This window comes from Branchiostoma floridae, chromosome 5, assembly GCF_000003815.2.
Source record: "Branchiostoma floridae strain S238N-H82 chromosome 5, Bfl_VNyyK, whole genome shotgun sequence".
NCBI lineage: Eukaryota > Metazoa > Chordata > Leptocardii > Amphioxiformes > Branchiostomatidae > Branchiostoma > Branchiostoma floridae.
The window spans coordinates 17,988,509-18,012,628 of record NC_049983.1 but is presented as its reverse complement, the minus strand read 5'-3'; the positions used below and the strand labels follow the sequence as shown (position 1 = coordinate 18,012,628).

Here is a 24,120-nt window from a genome sequence, read left to right as displayed (position 1 = left end):
AAAAAATGAGTATGACCTAGAGCTACTTCTTAGCAGTGCTGCACAAGTATCTTATCTAGCCTAGATCAACAGACATGGGTGGGGGCTCTTCAGCTAGCTTGTGCGGCCTCAATGCCACCAATACCGGGTTTCCACTTATGATCACTAATGGCTGTAAAACGGGGCTACCCAAATTCAATACTAATGGAAAATAATTGGACCTCACGTCAGGTAATTTATAAGTGTCACAATTAGTTCATTTCATTTCCTTGCCATCAAATGGCCTTCATGTACCCACCTCCCCCTCAACATCCAGTGCTTAGCGGTACCACTTCCTCAACTCATTCGCTTTCTGGCCAACAGTAAATGCCGGATGAAAATTCTGAATACCTTGACATTAAAAGACCAATGCATGTAGAAATGGTTACCAGGGTACGTATATCAGTGGAAGTACTTCCAGACGCCTGAGCTACGTACACTACTTGTTGTCATGATTGATGGGTAAGGTCGAGGCCTTCCCACCGGGCTGTGCGATATTGACCTCTCCTCATCATGTCCTCACCAGTTGGCTTCTTGCCTATAAAATTGAATGTCTCACTCTGGACAAACGTGACCTAACCGACTTGTAAGCCGAACAGGAGGTATATGATAGAACAGGTCAACAGGTCGTCCTGCTTATGTCCGTCACGGCGCCAAATGTACATATAAGTACATTTGTAACTACTATAGACCAAACCTTGTTCAAACTGGCATATACAGGGGCATACAGGGTAAGATGAATTTCAATTGCAAAGAAACATTGGCGACCGTGTAAAGCAGAGGATTGTACCTATAAAGTGTAATAGGTGGGGATGTTGTCAGACTTTTTAAAAACAAGACAGTGTAAGATACCCATCGGGAGTTTGAAAGTGGTGAGTGAGTCCACCGCCTGACCCAGATATCGACTAAACCTTGAAGCCTTATTGTGTGTTATGAACATATACGACCGTCCTTACATCAGGTTTTTTTAACACCAAACATTCAAGTTCTACCATTTCAGTTGGTATGAATAACTGACAACGCAGGTGTTCGAAGATGCAGTCTATGCTCTTATTCATGGGTTTTCTGGCTAGAACCAGGCCCACTGAGTGAAAATTATTATCTGTCAACTGATATTAACCTGTTGCCCCTTCTCTCTTGAAATGTAATTCTTCATCGGAAAAGACAAACTTAAAACGCAAAAAAGCCAGGAAGGGACACCAAAAAAAGAGTCCAACCAGTCTTCCTTTACTCCCTAAATTTTCCCAGCATTATCTAATGCGTCGGCGCCCATTTTTATCAGTGCGTTAGTAACAGATATGGTCGGGGCCCTTTTCAATTCTCACGGACCTTAATTGGGTACGAAGCACAGACAATCCTCCACCGCGTGGGACCGACTAATCACCCTGGCGGTTGTAGCTGTGCGCTGCTGGAATAGCAAATTGATTTGACCAACCCTGGCTACCACCAAACGTGGTCGGCATGGTTATACATACTTTCCACTAGGACGGCGCTCTCGCCGCGCTCTCTCTGCGGCCTTAAATTTGACAGATCGCCCAACGAATTGTATAGAAAAGAAACGAATCTTTTTACACTTTGTGTGTTTTGATGTCTTCTCGGTCACACTTTTAACGTTACATTTTGTAGAATATACCGAGTGTGAAAGTGAAGGATACACATATCCTATGTAGATCGCAGTGAGAGCGCAGCGCGATCGCCGTCTAGTGGAAAGGGGGCCATGACGATGATGCCATCGTCTGTCGACGGTGAAATTCTGAGGTTATCCGATATCTGTAAACGAGATAAGGGGTCGGTACACTCCGAAATGTATAGCATAACTTCTGCCTGGATGATATGTGCGTGCCGAGCATGCTTGTGGCCAGGCCTCCCGGGATGATTTATTTCCTATCTATCTGGCGAGAAATAATTCCTGACAAAATGATGGATTACCGGTCCGTCCCACATACTAGATCATATTAGCCGTTCCCGCTGATGTCAGTCACTATCAATAACTTCATTTGATTTTTTTTATTTCATTGAAATCTAAAAATAAATGGAAGGTATTGGCAACTGAATTGAACTTCAAGTATTGGTCATGCAATACCTTGGTTTAGGGTTAGCATGTGGACTTCCATAAATCGCACGTGCTAATTACTAACACTGTTACTTGCACCACATTTTGCTTGCATGTTGACTCTTTGTTGCATGTTGATACAGACTTGTTCTTCATGATCAAATACTTGAATAATTAATTGAAACATTGTAGTAGGCAACAAGGCAAAGTAATACATATTTAGACAAGTTACTTTACATTGTGGCAAAGTACATAATGTAATTTCTATAGCTATGTATTGCTAACCAGCATTGTTACAGGCTTGTCAGCTCATTGGCAATGTTCGTTATTTCCTGTTCGTTGTCTGTGGCCTTGGCAATAGCCATCGCGGACTGATAGTGAGATCTGGCATGGTCCAGTTGACCCAGTAACCTGTATGTATCGCCCATGTTTGTATGCTGTACCATCTGCGCTTCCTGGTCGGCATCGTCTTGCTGCATCTTCAGAGCCCTTTCATACCACCTCAGAGCCGCCTCATAATCTCCCATGTCAGTATGCGTCAGTCCAAGCCTGTTGTAAGCCAGTCCTTCATTATTCCTGTCCATTAACTGCCTGGCTAGTGCAAGATACTGTTCATAATACTGCATGGCTGTTTGTGTGGCGTGGAGTTGTTCCCTGTGCATGTCACCCATCTTGAGGCAAACGTCCATCTGGCCATGTTGATCTCCTGTCTGCTGTGCCATCTGTAAGGCTGTGTCGAAGTGGGATGTTGCCTGGGCCTGTTTACCCAATAATCTGTACGTATTACCCACATTTGTGTGTGCTGCTATCTGCGCTTTCTTGTCTCCGTCATCCTGACTGATTTTTAGGCCTTTCCGATGCCACTTTAGAGCTGACTTGTTGTCCTGCATGTCCTCACAAGATAAACCCAGTCTGTTGTAAGCATGACCCTCCTGGTCCTTCCTCCCCAAGTCCCTGGCTAGTGCCAACATCTCGGTGTGATACATGTGTGAGACTTGTGGTTCCTCTAGATGTTCCCTGTGTAGATCACCTAGCTTACAGTTAATATCTAACTGTTCAGTCTTGTTTCCTGTCTCTGTTGCAGCAACCAAGGCTGATTCATAATGACGTTTTGCGTCTGTTACTTGGCCTGACATTGCCAAAGATGATGCCAGGTTCTTGTAAGCTGTGCAAGTGTCAGTTTGCTTTCCTGTCGCCTTAAAGATGCTTAGAGCTCTGTCGTAGTTTATAGACGCTTTCTGGTGCATCCCTAAGATGTTGCATGTCAAACCTATTCTGTTGTAGGCCTCGGCTTGTTTTGTGTCGTCTGACAGTGCCTGCGAACACTCGAGCATCTTCTGGTAGTACTTCAGAGCTGACTGTAACAGGTGTACTTTCGTCCTGTAGAGGTCTCCTATCTGACAGTACAGGTCAAACTGGCGCACTTTGTCTTGTTTCACGTGGGGGCTGTTCAGTTCGATATGTAGGTGATTTAAGCTGACTTGGGTGTCCTGGTCATCTGAAAAATATGAAAATTTTAAAGCCACAAATATCTATGGATGGATCCGTATAGGCATCTCTGTCATATGTATTTCAGTACTGCAACATGTCTGTTGACTGTTTTAATATTTGATCTTTAACCCAAAATAAAGAGTGACTATTGGTAATCATTGATAAGAAGCGGTTATTGCTCTCATAACTCTGAACGACTTTTTTCTACTTCAATCAACACACCTGCAGCTGTTGAATTCAAGAACTGGATGTTTTCTGACGTTTTGCTATTTCCATGCGATTGAGTTTTTCTATTCAATTGAATGGTTTCTGATGGTAGTTGACCGGTTGTTGCCGATTGGATGGGTGTTGTTGTAGATTGGGAGGTTCCTGATGACTGGGTTGTTCCTGACGGTTGACTAGCCGTTGTTGATTGGGTGGTTCCTGTGCATTGGATAGCCTCCTTTGTTTGAGGGGACCCAGTTGATTCGGCGGCTGCTGGTAAATGTGTTGATGGGGAGGCTGCTGTTGGTTTGGCAGCTTCATCGGATTGGCTGTTTCCTATTGTTTGGATAAATGTGACATTGCATGTTACCTTACAGTAATGTTGTATGCTTTTATTTAGATATTTTGATACTATATGATATCATTCAAAGTAAGTCTTATTCAAAAGCATCTATCTCTAATGACAAGCGTAAGAACAGTACGTGTACATCTTGAAGTGTTTACGGTGGCCGTTTTTGAAGTGACCCCTCTACCTTGAATGTATGTATGTTTCCTTTGTATGTTTACAACAGGACTGTTCTAACCATGAACTCGAAAATGAATTCATAGTATTGAGAATTATGATCAAGTGCCATCAACATTTACCTTTTGTTTTCTGCTCTTGTTCAAGGAGTTTGACTTCATCTGCCAACTTTTTCTTCCCAAAACTCCTTAGAAGCTGCTCAAGGAACTCCAGATTTCCCTCTCCTATCGTCCTGTTGTCGTCTAACATGTTGAAGATTTCCAGAGGTGTCGCACGTTCAACTCTTGCCTTGCCAAGAATCCCTTCATGAACTACTAAAGAACGTAGATTTCTGACATCTTTCTTTGACAGGTTGTCAGAAATCTTAACGAACAGTTGGGCTAACTTGGATAGTGGCATGACTGGTTCGGAAGTCTTTGGTAGGTCAGCTTCAAGACTGTAACCCAGAAGAAGGTGACTTTTAAAATATTTGGCATAACTTAATGTAGTATGTAAGAAAGGGGAAACTTTCTGTAGTGTCCTTGACCCTTTTAACAACTCTGCATTTTACATGACTACCCAAACCAACATTAATGATGAAAAAATCTTACAGCAATTAAATGCTAAGTCGAAATAAAGTAACAAACAGTCGACATTTTCCATCAATGGGGAAAATAATTTTCATTCAGCACAATTGAGGTATATAGAAATACTTACTGGCTTTTTAATCGCTCCTGTTTGTCCTGGATGTTGATCTTTAAGGTCAAGAAGACTATAATACATGTAGTTCTTCTTTTTGTTGTTGTGTTTATGGTCTACCGTAGTTTTCTGTCCACTTTAGATACTGCTGTACCTCCTGTGGTGGTCAAAGGTAACTTTACCCGGAAATGCTACATGCACAATAGAATGTACAGAACTGACGTATCGCCATACATACCACACGAGTAGTACTGAAACCTAGCAAGAACAAAAGTCTAACATTTTCTATTGGTCACCTTTTCAGGATAAATACCTGCATATAATTCGATTTTCATTTATTTCAAAGACTGTTTCCTGAACAACGTCTTTTATTCAAAATATCTGTCTCAATGAGGAATTATGGGTAAGTAAAATGTTCAATTGTGACCTTAAGACTGGAACTTGGACTAGCAGCTACTGTACAATTTGTTTTGTCAAGGCATGATGGGAAAGTGTGCAATGAGTTATTTATTACTCTGCACCTTGCCTTCAGTCACCAAGGTCACATCACCCCCAACCAGTGTTGCTTTTTGTCCGTCTGTCTGTACTAACTTATCTATGTAAGTTTTCTTAAACACACCAAGTTCCAAATAAACATTTTGTAAGTGAGTATACACCTCTGATACTCAAAATACTAAAACTGAATACAACCCCAGGTTATGTAGACAATTAAAGTCTACTTATTCATGTCTAAGGTTTTCAGCTATGAAATATTCACTGTAATAACATTACATTTTGTGGTTTGCTTTACCTTGTGTGGATTAAATTATTTCATTTAATCCACACAAAACAACTTGAAAACACAAAATGTAATGTTATCGTTTATATCTAAATGGAGCAAAACATTTTGTCTACACTTAACAATGTAAATTCTAAGGACCATTCAAATGATGTTGACTGGCTGCTACAACTCATCAGTCTATTAACGATGCAGGTGATATGATTATGCACCTCAGTGAATGTTAAGGGATAAACTTAAATCCATATAACATTTTCAATACCACATTTATACTATTCAAACCCAGGTGGTGGTGAATGTAGACTGAGCTTTTACCATAAGGTTATCTCATACACACACCTGCTGAAAAGTGAGTGACGTGGAATTATGTCGCATTAATGTGCATTACTGGAACTGCACAATTATGCCAGCATATTGCTCACTCCATCTATCGTCTTTACACACGAATGGAATCCTCCTTGAAATCCAGGGCTTGAAATTCAGATTAAGAAGAATTTCTCAAATATCAACTTCAGTATATTCAGTGGAACATCAAATACAACTCAATGCCTTAGGCTCTAGGAAGACTGCATATATCTATGGAGTATAAAGGAGGTATTGAAGGAAATACATGTACATTTCATTTTCTCAGTATTCTTCCTGTGATGGTTGACATCGTAGAAAAGTAAACATTTTGGTATGCATTCCTCTCGAGTGCTTAAGTGCTGTGGGCGAAAGCTTGGGGAAGAGCTCAGTGCTCACATTCCTGTGACATATGAGAGTAAAAGTGCCATTGGATACAATGTTAAGTCCCCTCCTACATTCAAGACTGGTGAATCATACATACGTAGCTAGTGCGGTTCAGTTATGCAGAAAACACTGGCAGAATTGTTAACCTGGCTCAGCTAACACAGGATCCACCCACATGTGATGATGTACAAGTGTGGGAACTAATTCTACAGTTGAGGAAACAAAGCTGGATATGTTAATTGGTGTCAGAGGTTGCAATCGTGGCAAACAGATACACTCTAACACAGGTGGTGGGAGGTTAAAACTATTTGTAGGTGACATCACTGCCTTATACCACATTCTGCCCAGCAACCCACAAACAACAATCAATTAACCCCACCCAATGCACATGTGAAGCCATAGGCCCTGTTCACATTGGGGTTTGTTAAATTGGACTCAAATTAGATTTTGGTCAAATTCAATTTCTAAATGGGGTAAATCTTGTGAATGTGAACATCTCACATCAGCTTTGATTATATGAATCCGGAGGAAGTTTGATTAAATCTAATGAATTGACAAAAGTCCATACGTGATGGTGGAGGGGCTATTGTCTCCCTACTACATGTAGTACTACTAGTGCCTGTTGGTTCATGGGACACATGGCACTCGGAAAGAATCACATTTTCCTGCACAAAACCAAACTGGAAACGAGATCATACAGCAAACCCATGCAAAGAGAACACTGTGGGAATGTTCCTATAAATATTGCCATTTCCTTTAATGTTGTTTGAAGTTGGTGATACTCAGAAACCCTCTGATCCTGTCAGTGCTGGCTTTTAGCCAGACGTCTGCAGCAGTGATTTAGAAAACCACCTGTTACCCCATCAATCTGGTGTGTTTACTGTCCTACTGATGTGTCTGCTTAGCAGAGCACTGTAAATCTTGTAATATTCATCATATAATGGTTTTATGTCGAACTTGGGTTTCTGGAACCCTAGAATACCAGACGTTTCACCAAGGCCGGCAGAGAAATTGTTGGGCAGCCAAAGCAGGTCTTCCCGAGGACCTTAGATAAGCACACCAGCGATTTGTCATGCAGGGAGAGTTTGCCAGCTTATCTAAGGTCCTCGGGAAAACCTGCCTTTACAAATTCTCTGCCAGCCCTGGCTAAAAGTCTGGTTTTCAGAATAGTATCTAGATCTGTGACTGAGAATGTTTTCTATACCCTAACACTGCAAAGTTAAATTTCTCCACACTGATTTACCAAACAAATTACATGCTCAGCAATAGAGAACAGACTACCTGACTAGAAGATAACTTTATGCTGCCATAAGGAATGATCAAAAGAGGTAAGAGACACAACAAATATACGGCAACTTTGTTCATCTTGCAAACATCAGCTATGTAAATATAGGGACCTAGAGAATATTATGAAGTAGAAATCAAAAGGATATACATGTATTGAGTAAGTGCCAACCTTATCATTATAATTATAGGAGTAAAAAATTACAATTAAACTAGATTTTAAGTTACAATGTACATGTAGCTCTCTTATGTCCTATCAAAGAATTAATTTGTTTCCCATATACTATGTATAAGTATAAATAGGGAAATATACTGGATTTTGCACCCGTGTATATTTATGTCATGGTACAGCATTGCACAATGTTGTTCTGGTTTAACCTGCACTAAGCCTTTACAAGCTTGGTTATCTCGTACACATCTGTGTACACCAAACCTACACTAAGTCTACAAGTTCATGGGTCCCCTGAGGCAACCATGACTCCACATTGTTGGGCTCAAAACAGTAACGTTTATCCCTGGCCATGGTGAGTGATCAATTGTCCTGTTGTGTCCAATAATTGTTTCTGTCTATCAATGACAGCAAGGTTCCTCCAGGCAAGGTACAGGGGTCAGCAAAGTTCATCTTAAATCCTGATGATTGGCACACCAAGCTTATCATTTTACTGCAGTCCTGGGTGATGTCCATGGCCCTAGGCACTTGACCTTTGTACCAGTGCATCTAGAGGTACTCCTCATATGGAGTTGATTTGAAATTCTATGACCTTCCTTACAAAGCAGTTGAACTTATTTTTCAGTAGTTGACTTTGAAATAGGCATCAGTTCACACTTCTGCCCACACTTGAGTGAGTTCGAACACATACCGCGTTTGAAAGTATTTAGCAAATAACCAGCAAAAACATGTTTTAATATTTCATATACACTAACGTTACATTTTGTATTTTTGATTTGAGAACTGATGCTACATTTCTGGCTCATACAATTAAAAAAATCATTGTTGTTGCATGAAAAAAAATACATAAAGTGAGTTCCTAATGATTGAATTTTTCAAAGGGACAATGTTTGAACCCCCCCCCCCAAAAAAAAACCCAATGCAGCTTGGTGCACTTGGTGTAAATGTGAAAACATCTATAAAAATAGATTTTGTACTTCTGATTTAAGGACTGATCATTTCTGGCCCATTTAATTGAAGAAATATCCATCCTGTTACATTAGATAGTTCAGAAAGTATATTAAGTAAGTTCCTGTTGGTTGAGACTGGCAAATCCCATTCCTGATGTTCCCCCAGTTTGGCGACGTTCCCTCTGTAGATTCTTTCTGATCCTTAGTGGAGTGGCACCAAAGATGTCTCCATCCGGTGAGAAGTCTGACGTCACATAAGGCACAGGTCCTTCTACAGTCTGTAGAGAAGACAAACAAGGTGGAAACAGGGAATTAGAAAGTGGAATCAGCTGCCAGGCCATCTTTACCCTGGGTGCCAGCCAGTTTCTTTGGTGGCCCAAGGCAGTGTACCTGCCAATCTAAAATCAGTGCTCTAGGGAGTTAAGCCCAAAGGAGGGTTTTTGGTGCCCTTTCCCTGAGCCAGGAGCCTGGCAGAACTCCCTTGGACTAAACCACCCCAAAGCCATGAGTTAGATTGGTGGACAGACTGCATTGAGCTGCCGAAGAAACCACTTGCCACCCCTGGGTGTCAATCTGGTTCCAGGCTACATGTAGGTCATCTTGTACAGGCACTGCGACAGTAGAGGCCTTGCCAAGGAATTGAAGAAGAGAAGAAGAACCCAAGACGCAACAAATAAAATTGGTGTGGCCTAAACAGGTACATGTACATGTACATGTACATGTACCTTAGCAGGAAGAGGGTTAAAAGGTCAAGTTGAGCTATGCTGGTTTCTATGCTACATGAGGAATTTTTTTACAGGACCCCCCATTCTGTTCTTAACCACCTGTACTTTTTCTTTGTAGTTCTACTGACATCATCCAAATGTATATTTTGCTGTGCCGCCCTGTGGGGTAATCAAAGACTAATTTATACTAATAAGATTCTACTTTTACCTGGGCTTGAAAGTCTGCATGGCTGTACAGCATTAAAGGTAGGTCTATAAATCAATCCGAGTTCAAACGTTTGTCTGACCACCAGGTATGCTTGACTGTGTTACACGTACACTTTTTGTGCTCAGCATGGGAACAAGGAATGTTGGGACCAAAACCCATTATACCTCTTCTAATCTTTGTTGACTTACCACTGTACTGGTCTTATGCTTTTAATTGATGGCATTGACTAAAACAAACATTGACAAAGGTCATGTTGTCTTCTCAACTGTAAGTAAACATTGACTTGTGATAACCGGTAATTGATTCAAAGTGAACTACCGGTTTAATTGCTTTACACAGGGTTATACCAACTATCTTGACCATGGAAGGTTCTTTCAACTGGTTAAAGATCACTAAACCACTTTCTATACCCATTTTGTTCAACCATGCCCTTTGGCATAAGTAGTACAGCTTTTACCCTCCAAACTCAGAGCAGGCAAAGTAAACTTGTCACTGTGTCTCTGTATAAGTAGTATCTACATGCATTTGAAATGTAAAGATAAAAAACAAAATGTATCTACCCATAACCTAGCCATGGATTTGTCCGCTCCTTTCTGATACAACCCTGGACCTAAGCTTGAACAAGCGGCACTTCTGTAGGAGGAGGCTAAGATCATGGCTGAAGGTGTTAAGTCACATTTGTGCGGGAAACTCAGAGAAGAACTTTGCTGTCGCATCTGCCTGGAGCTGTTCTACATGCCCAAAGTGCTGCCTTGTAAGCACACCTTCTGTCAGGACTGTCTACTGGACTGGGCTGAGGGCCAAGAGTGTTTCAAATGCCCTGTCTGTCACATTTGGGCAGGGCCGCCGACTGAAGGGGTACCTGATCTACCGGACGACAAACTTGTCGAAAACCTGTGTGAACAAATCCGCATGCAGGCAGCTGTTATGGAAGAAACTGCTGAGCAGCCACACTTAACACACAGGTGCAACAATCACCCACAAGAAGAACTGAATTTGTACTGTAAGGATTGCCATAAAGCAATCTGTATTAAATGTCTGGAAAAAGTCCACCAAGGCCACAGGACTGAAAACTTGGAGAAAACTCTGGAAGGAAGGATAATGGAAGAACAGGGTTTGATCGCTGAGGGTAGGAGTGTACTGGAGACCTATTGTGACTTTGTTATAAGTTTGAGAGGCACAGAGAAACAGTTAGAGGAACAAAGGCAGCAGACAGAACATTACATCACTCAAGCCTACAATCAGAGCATGCAGAAACTCAGGGAGGCAAAAGATGACACGCTCAGTAAGGTCGAGAAAAAGTACAACCAGAACTTGGACTCGATACAGAGTCAGCGGAATGGCATTTTGGCGGATTTATCCGAGCTGTCCGCTGCCTGTGACAGTGCAGAGAACAACATACAGCAGGGAAGGATGGCGATTTTTGAGCAGGACAATGGTCTTATCCAAGTTGTGGGGAAACATAGAGATAGAGCAGCTCCTTCCCCCTTACCAACAGATGTTGCTGTCTTCCAACCTGCAGACTTAAGCAGTGTTGTCCAAACTTTAGGGCAACTTACCATTCAGCCCCTGCAGTCTGCATTACTAACTGAAGAAGCACATAGGCAAGAACCAATAGGTAACAGTGACAGTGAAATCCAGAGTCCAAATCTGCCAAAGAGACTAACATTTGGTGGGAAAGGTGTCAAGAAAGGCAAGTTTACAAGACCTCTTGGTGTGGCTGTGTCAGAGGATGGACATATCTTTGTAGCAGACTGTGGTAACAACAGAATCCAAGTCTTCGATTTACAGGGGACATTCATGCACAGCATGGTTACAAGCCTGTCAGGCCACGGCAGGAAAACCAAGGGTTTCCTCCGCCAAAGAACACGGCATAGATACAATGAGGTGATGTCCCCACATGACGTAGCCATAGACGGAGATGGAAACTTGTGGGTGGTGGGAGATACAGATAGTTCTGACTTTGCAGTTGAGTACACCACACAGGGCAATATGCTGACCAAGATAGAGCTACAGAAGACAAGAGCCTGCAGAGGGATAGCAGTGGACAAGACAAGAGATTGTATCCTTGTCACACAAACAGTTGGAACGTATCTACAACAAGGGGTTGTACTTGAGTTCAGGCCTGACGGAACTCTAGTAAAAATGGTGGGTAAGCAACAGGGCATGAACCACCCTCAGTACATGGCTGTGGACAGGGAGGGGAACATTTTCGTGTCGGATTTCTTTCACGACTGTGTCTATGTCTACGACAACAGCGGAAACTTCCAGTTCAAATTTGGAGATGGTGCAAGCAGTGGGCATCGTCTGAAGTATCCCCGTGGCATCTGTACAGACCTTTCAGGTAACATCATTGTTGCTGATAGTAGGAATGGGTGCTTACAAGTATTTGACAAAACAGGCAAATTCCTCAAATCCATAACTACAGACAGTAGTGGACCCAGTGCCGTTGCCATGGCAACACAGGGCCACCTCGTGGTGACTGATGAACAGGAAGATACAGTCACCATTTTTGAGCACTTCTGATCTGGAATGAGATGGACAATAAAACACTGCTGCAGCAGTACTAGTAAGTGACTTTCCACTATACAGCTATTCCTGAGTGACAATTGAGTGACCAAAATCAAACTTGTGTGAGTCTTGTTTTAAAATTCTGGATATGAAGCTTAAATGCATGATGAAAAATAATGATTTAAAAGGGAGAAAAACAAAGAAAACATAACAATGATCACCAAACGAAATTCATTAAATATGTGTCCGCTCTGTGGTCACAGTCTCTAGTGGAATTTTAGTGTCATGTACTCATTTTTTGCTATTTTCAGATGATTGAGGAACATTTTGTCTGTGCCGGGTGTGTGTGTGGTAATTTTAGAATGGATATATGTGTACAAAAATGTATATAAGTTATAATGTCCTTCTTTCTTGCTTTTACTCTGCAATGCAATTTTGGACAATTTACTATAGACACTTAAAGTTCATCATTACTAAATAAATGTATTAAACACAATGTATTCAAACACAAAATACATCTAAAATGTACTAATACTGTAATCTACAGAATGTTTAGAGACTCATGCATGCTATATGAGTCACCCTGCAAACTCATGTGTTTTTAATTGATTAGATGTACTAAGTGCTGTAGACAGCTGTAAATAGGACTAATGATTGACATGTCTAGCCTGTGTGCCAATGACCTGTTCAACAACCAGCTTAACATACCTTGGACTCCAACACAAATGCACTTAATGTGAAATAAACTTGCAACTTGACAAATACACTTAATGTGAATTAAACTCACAACTTGACAATTTTAAATGCAGTAGTTTGTCTCATTGCCTATCGATGGGTTGTTTTTGTAACTTGCTACAGGGACCAGAAAGAATAACGTGTAAAAAAATTCACAATGCTATCACATGTATCACCAAATACATTTCTAAGTGAAAAATAACAAAGAAAAAATGTATCAAATAAGAAGGATTGCCATTAGCCAAAGTCTGTTCTGACAAAGACCATTTTGTACAACAGCTTGTGTGTAGTTTTTAGACGTTCACCATTAAGCATGGGCTAGTCAGACCACCTTCTCTCCATGCAGACAGATCCCTACACAAAATCGCATTGCATTTACATTAAATCTGAAAAATGTTCTTTGCAACAAATCAAGGAAACACTCCAAACCTATGGCTAACAAACTGTTTTGATATGTATTCTATGTGACAAGTACAATATAATATCAGCTTTAAGTTCCCTGTAAGATGGCAACTTGTCAGTCATGCTTGGCTGAACATCTATTCAATATCCAGACTAATATAATACACTGCTCCCTGCCATCCTTGCTGAACCTCTATTCTCAGATTCATTTCACAATCCTGCAAGTCTTTATCTGTGCTGCATACAAAGTGACTACCTTTATCAAATGTTCACTGAGGTATGGTGAACTACTGACTCATTCAGTATAGCAGTTGTAAAAGAGTAGTGTTGCTAATGCATCAAAGATATGGAAAAATCTGCAGAATATTTTGTAAAGGGAGCGTCTCAAAGAATTCAAGCTGTTTTAACGTAAAAATATTTTCATGCTATTACGCAATTGTCATTTGAGATACATGTACAGGCAGTTAATTTGCAAGGTACTAATTCAAATTTAAAGCAGAAAATATGAAAGATGGTTGCAGAAAGACATGTGGGGTCAAGTGGTATTTTCTCTTTTGTCACATTATGCATTCATGTGACATTGTCAAGGGAAATTTTAATTGGCAGTTAATCTGTAACACTTTTACACTTTTGAAAAAAAACTTGTATCATAAGAATGTTGCAACCACTAGAAAAAAACTTTCATCAGTACTAATCTCAATAAAATTTAAAACATTTATGTAAAAACATGACAAATCTTAAAATGCCTGGATTTTCAAAGCATGTTACTGATAAGAAGTCTCGAGCTCATTTGTTTTAACAAAATCAAAATCAATGAATATGAGAACATGTACAGAGCCAGGACTTTGGCCTACATGTGGGGCAAAGAAATGACTGATTACGTACCATGTGCTCTAAGAGCTGTAAACTTGTTACAACATCAAAACAGCCATTGCATTGTTTTCTGAGATGAAATATTTGAGGGCTGGAGTCATGGTTTACCTTAGCCAAGGAATAATGCATTAAAGGCCTTGGAAAAAAATGTTGTGTTTCTTGTTACTCGACCTGCCCTGCAGAAACCTGTCAACCCTAGCCTTTTGGGGGGCAGTCGACCCCTGGCAAGGGACATAAAATTTTCAATCTCACATCTGAGTGATGAAATTGACAGACTTCCTGTACTTCACACTCAATCTGTTAAGAGATGAAGGCTTTAAACAGTTAATATTATACAACTGTACGAATGTGTAATTAAACACCGTGTTTCTCTGTCCTAATTATTGATATACTTGTGCTTGTACAATGTACATGTATATCTGCAGTTATAATATGATACATTTCATATTTGCATTGAATTTGTTAAACTGTATTTCAGCAGAAATCTATAAAAATGGATAAAAAAAGAATGCCTAAATAAAGACCGACATTTTTTTCACGACCATAATCAGAAACAAAAAATTAATTTTCCCAAGCCTAATTGGCTGATGGCCACACAACTTGGCAGTGCTCAACATACAGCTTGCACATATCAATGACTCAATCCTGGACTAAGTACAGAATCTCCCATTATTCTTTACTCTGGAATGTTAACACCCCTCACCTTGACCATCTTTGAGGGTCTATATGGGTGGATCCTTCTAACATTCAACGGTACATTTAGCAAGGCTTACAACTCTTAATTCAGGAGAACCACTGACTTTTATCAAATTGTGCTGTATCTGGCGAAATTAGACTACAAATACCGACTTGACCAGACACTCCGTTGTGATTTCTGGGCAACGTCCCAATGCAAATAATTTGTCAGTAACGCATTATGATTAATTCAGGGTGACAACTAACATGCTATGTTGACTTAAAGTGACCAATTATTCTTCACTAATAATTTTACAGAGAACACATACATTGAATTAGAATATTATAGCCTGGCTATGATTAATAGTGAGTTAGAATACCTCACTATTCCTCAAGATAAAGGAATGCAGACCCCCATCTTTAATTGGTCAGTTCTGACTACTTTGGTCTTAATTTTTTTTTTCTTGTGAGTAATCCAAGATAAATATACAGTTTAAAACTAACCATCCAAGAAGGCCTACAGTAAGCTCCTCTGATGGCCACCAGACAAATTAAGTGGGAGTGGAGACTTAAAATTAGCATAAGGTCAAGTTGTCAAGTACAATTTTGAGTTTCCAAAGTGGACTTTCGTACAGGGGGATTTGAAAAAAGCATTTGTCATATACACTGTGGCATGACTGTATTTACATGTTAATATTGTAAATCAATTAATTAGTGGGATGTAACAATACCTGTCTGTTACTAATCAAGTAGTGGTACCTACACATGTAGGAATGGCACCAGTCTAAGAAGTATATGTAAATTGTTAATTCTAACAGACAATGGTCTTTGAACTCATGCTATGTACAACACAGCAGGCTGTGGTATCTTAAACCTTCTCTCTGCTGCATAATACCATAACCAATGACAATTTTCTGCCGAAAAGCTACCTCAGTTAGGAAAAAGGCTAATAATGTCAATGTACCCTAAACCTAGAATTATCTAATATTAAACCTACAGTCAAACCTGGCTGTCCATCCCCTTGGCACAGCCAGCCACTTCCAGTCACAAGCTACATTACACTGCTGAGCAACCATCTTTTTTAACCCACCAGCAACCATTTTTTGCAATCCCTAGGGGGCATTCATACCCCACTGAACAGCAAAAATTGGTTGACATCAACACCCAGCCCAGCAGCAGCCATTCTAAGTTATAGGATTCCTGCGGATGCTGGCACCATTGACTTTATCATAACACCAGGATTAGAAACAATATGTTCTGGTACACTCTCACACCCTGTCATCTTCATAACGATAACACCATCATGGTAAAGATTGATGCAGTTGAACAACAGATTAAAATGTAACCTTCTTTTTAGCATCCCTTTATCTGGGGCAACCACCCCTCCTCAGCAACCACTTTTCCTCAGTCCATTGAGTGGTTGCTGAGGTTTGAGAGTGTCATAAAACATTCCATGGCTGTGCAGGTACATTCAGACTGGACCTGTACTTACCTGTTGTAACATAAGGGGTGTGGGGACTGACAGGGCACCACACAGTAGGACGTTAACCCTTGGTAGCCTATCCATGGTTATGCAGGTACATTCAGTCTGGACCTGTACTTACTTGTTGCAACATGAGGGGTGTGGGGACTGACAGCGCACCACACAGTAGGACGTTAACCCTTGGTAGCCTATCCTCTTCCACAGGCGTCAGGAGGTAGAACAGTCTCCTCTCCATGTCTATGCCTCGGATTACACCTGAGAAATGCACAGGAAATGGTATCAAATTAAAGGATTTTGGGTTGCACATGTATGTGTATATCTTTAATGTACATAATATTAATGTTGATTTTGTGTTGTCTCTGAATTGTGTTATCATTATTGTATTTATCGGAATAACCCATACCCACAGGGGAACCTATATCCATTGTTTTTAAAGACAGGGTTTTTAGGGATATCAAGTTTACAGACAGTGATTTTAAACTGCAATGTTTTGACAGCACATATCTGTCAACCTGATATCGTTAAATACCTTGTTTTAAAAACAACATATATAGCATTACCCTTAAACATGGGCCTTTTAGTGCCTGAGTTAGATAAATGAAAACCAAACACAAAAAGATTTAATACAAATGGTACACATTCTAATCATTTGGTCAATACTGTTTATCGAAGATTAAATGGATATGGTACAAGCCAAGAGTTCTGGTGTCAAAGAAAAATGTGAGTGTGTACAACAGCTGAAGGGTAAAATTCAAACATTATCTATTTTCTAAGTGCAAGCCAAAACGTTTGAAACAAGTGAGCAGAGGAAGTCTGAAGTGTTAGTTCCTTCCTTACCTATGCCAACAGCCTGGCAGATGGGTGTGTCCTGTAGCACAACTGGCCCATCTGGCAGCGCCCTCTGTCTCAGCCTGGACAACTGCAGCATACATGTAAAACTTATTAGAGGGACATCACTAGTCTTAGCACACCAGCTTGCGTAAAGAAGGTGCAAGCTAAACAACACCAGGCTGTAAGGTTTGATAAATTCACAAGTGGATGGACCCATTTTTTTATGTGTTGTACAGTGGTGAGTTTTGATATGCTCGAGTGTTGCTCTAATAAATTTGTGTACTGACATTGGGTCAAACTGGTTAAAGGATGTGTAATGAAAAGTTCTCAAAATTCATTTTCTTATCATTTTCTTAGCCATGTTTGATAAAAAAAAACTGATGATTATTAGTAGTATCCATATAAGTAAGGAACTTCCGAGTAAGCACACTATCAATCAGAAATGTTAGATTTAATCTTATTCTTGAATACATGCACAATTTATGTTAGAGACGAAAATGAAAAAGGTGTACCTCATTATCATCTGCCTGGCACAAGGCTACCAAACTGGCATTCAGCACGTACATGATCTGTGTAGGGGGAACGTCAGCGTTGCAGGCGTGCACTGCCACTGCGCTCCAGGGGACCACCCTGGGGGTGAGGGCGTTCAGGGGGAGGACACCTCTGTCTGGCTGGAGGGAGCGGAGGGTGGCCATCAGGGCCATGGAGCGAAACTCGGATGCTGTGAACCATGTACTAACAAAGGGACAGACTCATTAGTATCAGTCAATGTATGCTATAGCTTTCCAACTAGCGTTGTGCTAACACACAGGAATACAGACACTGAAATACCACAGTTGTTAAGTATATACTGTATTTGTATACTCATCATGTTATTGTTACACAGTTATGTAAAATCATGTGCCAAGTAATGATTGTAATCAACGTATTTTCTTAAGACTTACTATTTTTTTCAAATCAAGTTCAGCATGCATGATTTTACCTGGTTGTGAAAGGTTCTGAAAATGTATGATTATAGAGAAAGTGAACAGAGAAATGTCTGAAACAAAAGTTTTTATGTTCCCTAAAAATCCAACATTAGTCAATTCAACTAGAGCTAAGTGTTAGGTAGCAAGGTATTTAAATCCTATGGTTGAGAGTTTGAACAAACAAAGGTGACATACTGCCGTGGCATGTCATTCCCAACTTGTAGGTACACCAATTCTGGGTTGACAGGCACAGTGTCATCATCATCATCATTCTTGTTTTTCTCTCCCTGTTAAAAGAAAATCCAGACATTGAAAGAATTATGGTACATTTTATGACACACAAAAATAATGTTGCATTTCTACACATTTTCTGTTGCAAATTGGACACATGCTTCTGAACTGGACAGTTTGTTTTCACACCTTACCAGTAAGAAAAGCTTTCCACTAAACGTCAACCATTAGTACCTGTATATTAGCATATGTCCAGCCAGGCTGTGTATGTAGGAACTCAGGAGAGAGCTGTGGTAAGTCTTGAGCTGATTTCCTCCCCTTCAGCTGCAGAATGTGGGAGGGGTGCACCAGGTGTATCGTGTCCATCAGCAGGTGTAATCCCATACCTAACAGGGAGAGATTGCAGTGTTGTCAAAATAACCGCTTCTGTCATTACAGCAATACTAGTCTATTGGTTCTGGTCAATGTATACATTCTACATGCTGACTGCTATGCACTGACATCTATAGTACATTAATATACCTTCCACAAACATTATCAGAGAATTCTGCACATAAAGAAATATATACTGTAGTAGGTATACATGTACTTTTAAAATAGTAAATAAAATCATCATATCTTTGGAGAAAAATATGCTGGATTCAACTTTTAAAACTATACCTAAAAATGGTTGCTCATCATTTGAAGTCAAAAAAGGGTTTAAACTTAAAAGTTGATATGTTTCTAAGAAAATGAAAAACACGGCAGTTTCTCATTGAGTATGAAAAATCACATTTGATTGTAACTTAATACATACAGATGTCTCTAAGTTTCTCACCTTGTGTCCACCCCATGGTGTTAACAATGAGTGGTGCATCACCCCTGTACCCCTGGTGCACATACCTTACTGTCCTGACATACCTGTCTGGGTCATCACCTGGGCTTAGGTGACCATAGTAACAACACCTGAGGAGGACACAAAAGGTTTGTCTTCCTAAGCCAATTACATGTCTGATGATTTAACTTTCATTTTTTCAGTTATTCAATAACCGGTGGTTCAGAAAGCTTGTTCATCAGATTCCTATTAACTGTTGATAGTTGAAATTGTCTGATCAAAATTAGAATAATCAAGATACCACTTAACTTCAAAACCAATATTTTCAACTTACAAGCACTCTTTGCTCCCTCATGTAGAAATTGATAATTACCAAAATTACCACCATAAAAAAAAAACAATTTCAAGATTATTCCCATGCAAAAATTGACCAATCCAACATTGTCTCAGTCCCAAAATTAACCTTTCCAAAACCACCACCATACCAAATCTGGACTACCCCATCTATCTTACCTGTCAGGTGTCTTCTGATGGGTGAAGGGTGGGCCGACCGTGGGTGTGTTCACGTGGGTCAGGGACACAAACCCAGACGGAGTGAACTCTGTCTGCCCAATGTCACACTCTAGATGGTACACCTCTCCACAACTTAATATGTGCAGGGGGAAAAGAGAAAAACGGTATCAAGCCATTGCAAGTTGTCATAACTGAGGCAACAATAGTTTGTTTCCTTGGTTTCTGGACATTACAAAGTAAAATTTAGTAGACCAGGATAATTGTAAAGGCTTCATAAAGTGTTTTTCTGCTGTGGATGCCTTCAAAAATGTATTAAGATAGGTAACTACGAATTACACATTATAATTAATTTTTTTCCCACCTGGAAAGAATAAGATTGATGAGAAATCTTGCCAGAGTGGACTTCCCTGCATTCTTGCCTCCACACAACAGGATGACTGGTGCTGCGGTGCCCTTGGTGACTACATGTGTATGAAAACAAAACAGTATGATTTTCCTAGCAGTCTTTATCTGGAGGTACCGTATCACTTTACACATTACACAAATAACTATACAGATGCTTACAAAAACTGCCATAAAATGATACTTGACCACATCAATTGTGGTAAAGTATCATTTTTTGTTCATAGTGACCACTTCTGCAATGGCACAAACTGGCCAATAAGGACACTTTTTGGCAGTCCCTAGAATTCCTCCCACTAACACAGACATTAAGAGTCCTGTCTACTGAAAGCAGCCACTTGTCCAATGTGAATAATGTTCCCAGTGTAACAGGCCAGAATATATTCTCCAAACAGAGGTTGGGTCGCGGAGACAGTACAAGTTGGAAATTTTATAGGGGAGAAAGCTGGCAAAATAAAACGACCATTACTATATCTCCGTTACCAAACCCAGGCTAGAATATACCCCAGGCCAGAATGTACCTGAATATATTTTGGCAAAGGGTATATTCTGGGCTGTTACACCAGTCCCACTTACACTACCGTAACAACATTTTGTTCCTACATTGCATTTTGAAAGAACAAAGGAAATCTGCCCACCTGCAAGTTCCACCTGTTCCAAGACGTCTGACAGGGCTGACCTGACAGGGTCAGGTGTGAACAGCCGAGGTGAGGAGAGGTCGTCCACCACGTGGAAACCGATGGACTCCAGGAGCTTACTATCCTCCAATGACATCACTCTTTCTACCTCTTTATCCTTGCTCTTGTTTTCCTGTATATGAAATGGGAATTTTGTGCATTGAGCAAATTCAATAAGAAACAAAATATGACAATCGTATTATGAATGGCTGTATAATATTGAGCAACGAATCTCCAATAGAATCTAATTTACACTGTTTGGTCAGAAAAGTTTTCATCGCTATCTTTTTAGACATTAACAGTTGCTGTCAAAATGATCTTAATGAAAAGAGACGGAAGAATTAGATCATATAATAGATGGATAATCGGTTCAGTGCGAAGAATCTTACGATAATGAAATACACATGAACATGCAACACAATGTACCATCAAACCTAGTACAACTGACCACCTGGCGAATGTGCCACTTTTTGGTGGACTTTTTTGACGACGCCTCAGGGGAGTTGTCAAGTGGTATATTTTGCATTCAGTCTGCAAAAATTCTAGGAATTGCACAGGCATTTCCACAGGAATGCAGTATGCTGGGTATGCAAGCCCTCCCCCCCCAAATCTGTTCCAGATGTATCTCTGGTATGCAATGGTGGAATGTAGGTCACACTTGCTCCCTGGAGGAATTTGTCCTTTGAAACTAGACAGGGAACTCTGCACAATGGATCACGTTGTCTTGGTTGTTATGTTATGTTATGAAGGATACATTTTCTTTTCTAGAGCTTGTTCAAGCCATACGCCACAGGCAGACAGGAAATACTTCTGTAGTGCTCAGCTGTAGGTTTAGGTCACTGGCAGACCATTGTGCTGTACCGGGGATAGTACATTTCTGCTGGCTGTAGGTTTATGTTACAGGTGGGCTAGTATATTGTGCCAGGGATAGTGCGACAGGGAAGTTCCAGTCTATTTCTGATTTGAGCTGTATTGTTGGACCCTCAATCGTCGTCATGGCAATGATACATTTTTATTGCCAGTCTTGTTAAAGATAATTTTCCCTGTTGATAAAATCCTGTCTGTGTACTAATCATCTATTCACAAAGTCCAGATTTACTGGGGTCAGTTTTTACTGGAAATCACACCTAATGACCACTTACCCAGTAGAAGACATTAGCATACTCCTTCACACTTGTCACATAATCCACCATTGGACACGTCAGCTTCTGAAGCAGCACAACAACAGTGTCCTCCTTGATATCCTTCCCTAAAAGTTGTTTCACATGCTCTGACACTACTTCTTTTTCCTCGTGTGGAAGAGGAGTGATGAACAGAGCTGAGTGAGTCCTTGGTGCATAAACAGGTAAAGGTTTCTGTCCAGGGTGGAGGGTGCATCCATAGATGAATACAGATCCATGTAGACAGCTGACCAAGGCTTTTCCATGGAAACAAACCTCCTAAATAGAAATCAAAATACAAGCATTAATGTCAAGTACAAAACAATGTAGCAGTAGAAGTGGAAGTAGTGTCCAGTTTTAGATTATATTGCAGTGTGTATCCCTGACACAGAGGTTGGCAGCAGTCATCTAGTCTTCACACTGCCCTTCCTCAAGTTCCTGATCAAACTGTACAATAGACCAATACTGGTTGTCAATCAAATTGGCAGCTCAGTCAATTGGACAGTACAGTGTAGCTTCTTGGCACAATCAGTCAGATTTTTGCATTAGTAATTCTTTAAGGTAGGGAAGCTACAAGATTAGTCACATCTGCATTCTGATCAGATATTTGCTATAAATCAATTCCAAAACAACCTTTTCAACTATTCAAATTCCAGTTCTAGCTGAAGTAATTTAAGAATTAATGCTTACAAAGACTTCATAAATACCTATATCACTACAGCAATTACTTTGTTTTTACAGCATAATTTTGAATACATGATTGTCTGCTTGTAGCATACAGTATATTTCTATTAGTAGAATTGATAACATCAGTATTTTTGGCACCTATAAAAGATCATTACGTACCTGGCAATGCTCTATCACTAAGATATACTCCTCTGCATGCTTCTGCTCAATTACCCTAGACAAACAACAGTAACATTTATCAAAATCATGAGAGCACAATACAATATAATAAAAGAACGAAGGGAAATTGAGTATTCCTCTATTGTTACAGTACTGTAGTAGGATACATTTACAATTTGCAGAACAAGATACATGTACAATACTATTGTCAAACTTACCTACAAGTTGCAGGAACTAAAGTTGAAGACGCAGTTGATAATGAGGCAGGCGAAGTAGAACTGCTCACTCTATTCCCATGTTGTGTGTCATGGCCGTTAGGTGCCAGAGTCTTACTCTTGGCCTTTTTAAGTTTTAATCTCTCATGTTTTGTCCCCAGTTTTGACTGGACATTTTTTACCATGTTCTGGTTAGGTATCAAGCTGGCTGCTGTTGCGATGGCTTTCCGTGACACGGTCGTCTGCACGTCAGAACCTTTGGAATCTTTAATAGACCTGTTGGCATTGACATAGGCGAAAATAGGTCATAGATTTAAGAGTACAGTACAAATAAATGGTTGAGGAGACTTCACCAAGTAACATGTGAGATATAAAATTAAAAAACACATTCCATCACAAACTGATTTTCTCAACTTATCATACTTTTATAAAAGAGTAAAACTGGAAAGACATGACATCACATAATCCAGGGGTCGTAAACTCTGAGGTTGTTTAACACCACCACTTTTTAAATGTATTGATTAACTCTAACCAAGGAGGTTTTATCAAGAACTAACTAGTCTAAAGTTTAGCTAGGCACATGCCCCCCTCCCCCCTCCCATCCCCCCCTCCCCCCTCCCATCCCCCCCTCCCCCCTCCCATCCCCCCATGCATGTGCACACAGATGGTCACACAGATGCCCTACCGCAGAGCCTTTGCGCGTTGTTCTGCTTTCGACTTCCTTGGCCTTCTTTTCCTCTTCTTCACCATTGCATGATCCATGTGGTCTTTGTGCTTTGAAAGTAGCAAATCACCGAAATATTGCTGGGAGCAAAACACGGCGAAACTTTCACATGTGCGCCGCCATGACAGTAGAATAATCCAATAGTGGAAAGGGTTGTATAAAATTATTTGATAAGAAGAAAAAATTATCAAAACACTGTTATCTATCACATTTCTCTTACTACAATCGAGTTGTAAATGATAAATTAATT

The 24,120-nt window shown here is 40.3% G+C and overlaps 3 protein-coding genes across 3 annotated transcripts; 1 reads left to right on the top strand and 2 right to left on the bottom strand.

Annotated features, from left to right (window-relative positions):
* Positions 1-1,717: 1,717 nt before the first annotated feature.
* On the bottom strand, positions 1,718-7,050 carry LOC118416643 (tetratricopeptide repeat protein 28-like). The gene is made up of 4 exons (XM_035821811.1): positions 4,986-7,050; positions 4,412-4,725; positions 3,785-4,102; positions 1,718-3,569 (listed from the first exon to the last, which is right to left on the bottom strand). The coding sequence occupies exons 2-4, from the start codon at positions 4,686-4,688 to the stop codon at positions 2,365-2,367; spliced, it is 1,800 nt and encodes a 599-aa protein (XP_035677704.1). The 5' UTR covers positions 4,689-4,725; positions 4,986-7,050; the 3' UTR covers positions 1,718-2,364.
* A 769-nt stretch (positions 7,051-7,819) lies between these two features.
* On the bottom strand, positions 7,820-23,990 carry LOC118416641 (polynucleotide 5'-hydroxyl-kinase NOL9-like). Its single transcript, XM_035821808.1, has 14 exons — positions 23,832-23,990; positions 23,150-23,422; positions 22,932-22,986; positions 22,068-22,364; positions 20,887-21,058; positions 20,208-20,307; positions 19,847-19,978; positions 19,337-19,464; positions 18,754-18,905; positions 18,484-18,575; positions 17,833-18,055; positions 17,327-17,408; positions 16,611-16,744; positions 7,820-9,155 (listed from the first exon to the last, which is right to left on the bottom strand). Exons 1-14 carry the CDS (start codon positions 23,906-23,908, stop codon positions 8,988-8,990), a joined length of 2,085 nt encoding a protein of 694 aa, XP_035677701.1. The 5' UTR covers positions 23,909-23,990; the 3' UTR covers positions 7,820-8,987.
* Positions 9,191-14,209, top strand: LOC118416642 (tripartite motif-containing protein 3-like). The gene has a single exon (XM_035821810.1). It carries the CDS (start codon positions 10,465-10,467, stop codon positions 12,334-12,336), a length of 1,872 nt encoding a protein of 623 aa, XP_035677703.1. The 5' UTR covers positions 9,191-10,464; the 3' UTR covers positions 12,337-14,209.
* Positions 23,991-24,120: the final 130 nt, after the last annotated feature.